We start from the raw sequence: 6,310 nt of genomic DNA on the forward strand, positions 1-6,310 counted from the left end.
TTTTTTTGCTGCTTCTGCAGAAGAACCGGTGTGGGACACCAGACCCTGGGCCACTTGCCTAAACTAAGGCTGATGTTTTCGGGCAATGTTCCATCCTCTCTCAAACAGTGCAGGGCAAAATACCCTGGTGAGGCAGTTCTTCTCATTCACTAAAAAGTGCTACAGAAGTTTCATAAATGCAATATTTCACAATTAAACTCTTCAATGCAACTTGGATAAATTAATTTAATTTTTAAGTCTGTTTGCTAATCTTAGGAAAGCTACAGTGAATTATGTTAATACTAAACTAATATAATTTTTTAGTTTAGTATGCTTTTCAGTTGTTTTAAGGACATAGAATTTTCATTATATATATTCTTCAATTAAAAATTTGATAATCAAGATTTGAGAAAACTGAAAAAAATATACTTGCATGGAAATTATTTATGAAAATACAAAAAAAAAGGTCTACTTTTCTTTGTTTAAAATTACTTTGGTCTGATAGTTTTGAAATGAGTATTCACATCTCTCAGTTAAACGTAAAATCAGTCTCAGAAATGGAACTTGCAATTTGAAGCAAAGTTAAAAATTATGTCACCAGGAGAAAGAGCTGGGAGCTGATGCCTTCAGGCTAATAGCAATGATCAATTTTGGGATTAATTGATAAATAGTGTACACTGTTTCTTTTAAAAATTAAATCATTGAAGTCCAAATTTACTACAATCTATTAAAATAATGAAAATTAGAGTAATGGTTAATTTTAGCAGTGTGATTTGCTACTGCAGCTTAAAAGAAGGTTGGATCTGCTGATCTCCATTCTCAGCTGAGAAATGGCACACAAGTTTTAAAGCCCCACCCCCAGCATTTAAAACATTGAAAATTCAATGATTCAAAAGGTTTTAAAACTCCCAAAATGAATAGTGTGCATGTAGAACATGTTTGTGCATCATAAGGTGGTAGCTAATAATTCAGTTGCAAAAAAACCAAATAATTCCTACTCAATACTTAATTTTTTCCAAACTCCTCATTATCTGGCCTTGATCTTCTGTGCTATACCATCCTTTTTAAAGACAGAACTATACATTTTTGCATCACCTCTGGGGTAACCTTCCTGGATTCTGGGATTCTGCAGACAAGCATGAAGATCTGATGACAGGCAGCCAGAAATGAAGAACACAAGTTGGTGACCACCCGGGAAAACGAATGAAGCAGCCTCTTGCCACGTAGGAATGTGACAGAAACAAGGACAAGGACATCTCTCTTTAACTTCTTTAGTGATGTGATTTTTTTTTCTTTACTTCTCCAAACTCCTGTCTCTTTTGCTATGCACTTTTCAACTTCAGCAAATGAGGCAACGGCTTTAAAAATAATTTTCTTCTTCAGTACCCAGCCTGGTTCAAAGCCAGATTAATTCCATGGTCTCCAATGGATGAACTGGGAATACTGTAGGAAAAGGAACAGAACAGATAATGAACTGTACCATAAGCGATATAAAATAGGAGACCTTTCCTCCCTCTAGAATGTGCGACATTACAACCTTCAGAATGTTTGCTTTAACACAGTTTTTAATACTACAATATAGACTATGTTCTGAAATAAATAATTGGAATGTTCTATTCGGAGGCATTGAAGGTGGACTCTTTATTTCTCATTTGAAATTTCAGAAACTTCATCATATTCCAATTCCAGCAAAACTAATTTTTTCTAATAATAATAGATTTTAATTTTTTTTTTCCTGCTGGCTTTTAATGCCAGTTGTTTTGGCCTAACAAGAATTTAAGGGAATCTAATTCCCACTGAATAAATTTTGTCTCTGCTGAAATTGACAGGAGTTTTGTGGTTCACTTCAGTGAAGTAAACCCAGCAAAGACTGAGTACTTCTGAAAATCCTGCTGCAATTTGGCATCTTTTTCCTTATTTAAATTGTGCAGGCATTAGTTATTATCTACCAGTGTTCACTACAAAGAAACAAATAAGTAAAATATATATTTACTATTTCCATACACCTGAGAGGAAGCAACATGTGTAACCTTTGGGATGAAAATTACCACCTGAAGCCATACTTATGCCCATGGCTGTTATTATTTATGCCTTTTTGTCCATCTTCTTATACTACTCATAACTGATGATCAAAGGGCACCAGGCACTGACTTCTATATCCCTCCCCAGATATATCATCATTCAAACCATCCATCCATCCATCCATCCATCCATCCATCCATCCATCCATTTCAAGGCTGTCGTCAGGGGGATGCTGTCAGTCGCAACGAATGTCAGAGCAGGCCACAAATCCACTCTAGATGCATTCCTATGGAAGCTAGTGGATCTTGAAGCCACATTCAAAATGTAGATCTGTTTTCATGTACGTTTTCCATTTCATTCAACAAAGAACCACGAAATGTTTGCTTTTCCAAGTATATTCCAATTCGCCCTCCCTAGTGCTCCCATCTCTGTTAAAAAGTGACTATTATTCAAGGAAATATATCATGTAAATTAGGAGGAGACATTTAAATAACGTATTGAGAAGAAATATAACAAGGTTTTACCTAGATCTTCCCGTGGAGTGCAAGCAGGCAGGATGAACACAAGCTTTGCAAACCCTGTCCTCAGTGAACCTCGTCGTGGTACAAAAACTACAGGGTAGAGAAACCCAGGAGAACAGACACTGCTGTGCAACAGGCCAGTCTCAGCATGAACATGGGGGTCACCTAAGCCTTGGTAGATGCAGCTGGAGAAGAGACACACGGTGTGCAAACACGTACAGATGCGCACACGGGCTCAGGTCATCTGTAGATACAAATACCCACTGAACAGTATTTCAGTCACTACTTACTACTAACTTCTGCAGAAGGCAAGCTGATTGCTACTGCAGATGTTACTCTGGAGTGTTTACCATCACAGTTTCAGAAATAATGCTCCAGGGTGATCACTTGGCTATTACATTCCCTTCCTTTGCTAGATCTTAAGAAAGCCCCTTTAAGTGATAAATAACAATGTAAATCATTGTATTAGAATATACAAAATTCTTACCCTTAGTAAGATGTGGTTTTAACCTCCTCCTAAAAGATATTATTTTCCCCCACGACGTTCCTCCTAAGTTGCAAACTTAAAATTTCCAGTATGTTTTGAAGCTAAGAAAAATGAATCATATTTAAGTCTTAAAATAAAATTATTTTCGTATTTTCTAAAATCAAATCCATCAGCAGTACATTTCTAAAGCAATTAATAGCTGTTCTCTTACAGCTATCCCTGACCTCCCCGTGACGTAACTTTATTTGGCACGGGGCTTACTTTGGACACCTACTGACAGCTCATCTCTGCCTGCTTCTCAGATTGTTCAGGAAGGCACCCTGAATAATGCTGAATCCTCAGCCAGCATCCTTCCCCCCTGTATCCCACCCTGAACAACCCTGAATCCTCAGCCAGCATCCTTCCCCCCTGTATCCCACCCTGAATAATCCCGAATCCTCAGCCAGCATCCTTCCCCCCTGTATCCCACCCTGAATAATCCCGAATCCTCAGCCAGCATCCTTCCCCCCTGTATCCCACCCTGAATAATCCCGAATCCTCAGCCAGCATCCTTCCCCCCTGTATCCCACCCTGAATAATCCCGAATCCTCAGCCAGCATCCTTCCCCCCTGTATCCCACCCTGAATAATCCCGAATCCTCAGCCAGCATCCTTCCCCCCTGTATCCCACCCTGAATAATCCCGAATCCTCAGCCAGCATCCTTCCCCCCTGTATCCCACCCTGAATAATCCCGAATCCTCAGCCAGCATCCTTCCCCCCTGTATCCCACCCTGAATAATCCCGAATCCTCAGCCAGCATCCTTCCCCCCTGTATCCCACCCTGAATAATCCCGAATCCTCAGCCAGCATCCTTCCCCCCTGTATCCCACCCCGAATAATCCCGAATCCTCAGCCAGCATCCTTCCCCCCTGTATCCCACCCCTCTCCCCCGGGGCTGGGCCTTGCAGGGTGGGGCTATGGCCGGCAGAGGGCGCCCTCGCACCGGCGGTCTCCCGGGGTCCCCGCTTTCCCGGGGGAGCCGGGAGGTGACAGCGGCGGGTCAGCACCTCTCAGCAGGCGAGTGTGTGTGATAAACCACTTTTTACACAAAATGGATGACAATAACTAATAAAAATAGTAAATAATCACCCTGATCTAATAAGCAGCTAGAGGCGGGGCGTTGCTGTTAGAGCACGTACGCTGACTCCAGGTTTTGGAGCCTAAGCTTTTCTGGCTGGGCCAGTTACTAGGGATCCACCTGGGGATTCAGGAGAACTGTGTCCCAGCCGACGTCTGCCCCCAGATCTGTTCCCCAGGTAAACTTGTGTGAGCCTTTCCTTCCCCGTGTCCCACCTCCGCACCCGTAGAACGCAGTGAGGCTGGGAGGAGAAGCCCTGGGAGGTGCACAGGTGCCTTACCTGTCCCTGAACACAGAAACTGTAGAAGTTTTAATGTTCTGCTTCATAATTACAGGTCATTTTGACCATATACATCTATATATACACACACACAATATGTAAGCGTGCCTGTTTCTCTCTGGCACGCGTGTGTGCTGTTCTGGGAAACTTGACCATAGAATCCCGAGCAGGCGGGACGACAGAAATGAGGAATAGGTACCAGCCCCTGGCCAGGAACAGCCATATGGGATTAGTGAAGTCACCTACTGACAGCGGCAGAAGGTTCCTCAGAAGGAGATGGAGGAAAACTCACCGTCCAGCATCTCAGCAAGAGTTATTTCATGTGCTGAACCATAAACTTTCCGCTTAAAAAGAATCACTGTTACCAGTTTGGCTATGCTCTTTGCACATGAAAATGAACAATAATGACACAGCTCGGTACCTTTCCCAGGTGTGTGAGCTGACATGGCAAATGCTGCTCGAAGAGATCTGTCTGGAAAAGCAAGACCAACTTCATGCTGTTTCCCATCACCTGAAGAATTCAGTTTCAGGGGTTAATCCGGAGGTGACGTTTGCAGTCACACCAACGGGATGGGACGGAGCACAGCAGCATCCGAGGAAGCATTCAGAGGCAGGAATTACCCTCCTGCTCCTTCCAGAACATTACAGACAGAAGCTTGAGGGGTTTACTCAAACTTTTTCTATCCTACTTCTTTTCAGCTTTTTTTAAAAAGGCTTGTTTTTTTCTCATGAAAGAAACCATCAACTGAGAAACTTTTTTCCTTTAAAAGGCATGATTCTGTTCAAACAACTTTGTGAATAGAAAATTCTTTCAGCTTTACTAAGTTTCTATATTGAGTCAGTTCTGCCTAAATGGCAACATTTCAGTGTTTTTTCAGAGTCTCTCCGCTGTTCTCGAGACCTTTGGGCAAACACGAGGTGAAAGCCTTGCCCCATTGACTGCAGAGTCCCTGGGGGCTGGGAAGAACCATCAGGCTGGTGGCTAGCTCTGTGGTCTGTCTGGCCACTAAGGCATAGCCACCCACCTGCCATTTCAGCGATGGTCCCCTACTCCAACACTGCGTGTACCCCGTGACCGCCACGTATGAGCTTCATTTCTTCCCACAGACATGGAATCATGGAATCATGGAATCATGGAATCATGGAATTGTCAGAGTTGGAAGAGACCTTCTAGAGATCATCTAGTCCAACTCCCCTGCTAAAGCAGGATTGCCCAGAGCACATCACTCAGGACTGCACCCAGGTGGGTCTTGAAAATCTCCAGAGAAGGGGACTCCATGACCTCCCTGTTCCAGTGCTCCATCACCCTCACCGTGAAGAAGTTCTTCCTCATATTTGAGCGGAACTTCCCATGTTCAGCTTGTGCCTTTGCAGGGACACATACAATCATAGAGTCATAGACTCATAGAATCATTCAGGTTGGAAGAGACCCTTGGGATCATCGAGTCCAACCATCTACCCTACTCTACAAAGTCCTCCCCTACACCATATCCCTCAGTACCCCATCTAAACGTCCCTTAAACACATCCAGGGACGGTGACTCCACCACCTCCCTGGGCAGCCTGTTCCAATGCCCGACCACTCTTTCCCTGCAGCGACGCTCCTGTGGTGGTGCCACCTTGGTCACCGGGGTGCGGATGCAGGGTGGACACCGGGACACGTGGCACCTCGTGCAGGGGGCACGGCGACCCCCCCACACCCCGTCCCGTGACAGAGGAGCTGTGGGGGGTCACGCAGCGTGACCCCGCCGCCCGGCCGTGCCCCCGAAGGGGCGGGCGGCCACCCGGAGCCCCAGGGAGCGGCGGGCCGGCTACGGACCCCACCGTCGCCCCCCGCAGCGGGGGCAGGAGCCCGCCCGGAGGCGTTCACCACCCCCGAGCTCCCCGCAAGCCCGGCGCCGCCCG

At 45.0% G+C, this 6,310-nt stretch overlaps 1 protein-coding gene across 1 annotated transcript in view; it reads left to right on the top strand.

Moving 5' to 3' along the window:
* Positions 1-3,965: 3,965 nt before the first annotated feature.
* WIF1 (WNT inhibitory factor 1) overlaps positions 3,966-6,310 on the top strand; it is a 48,134-nt gene continuing 45,789 nt past the window's right edge. Inside the window, exon 1 of the mRNA XM_014963325.1 lies at positions 3,966-4,034. Coding sequence (XP_014818811.1) covers positions 3,966-4,034 — 69 coding nt within the window. The remainder of the gene's footprint in view (positions 4,035-6,310) is intronic.

The sequence above is a fragment of the Calidris pugnax genome, unplaced genomic scaffold (genome assembly GCF_001431845.1).
Source record: "Calidris pugnax isolate Ruff unplaced genomic scaffold, ASM143184v1 scaffold44, whole genome shotgun sequence".
NCBI lineage: Eukaryota > Metazoa > Chordata > Aves > Charadriiformes > Scolopacidae > Calidris > Calidris pugnax.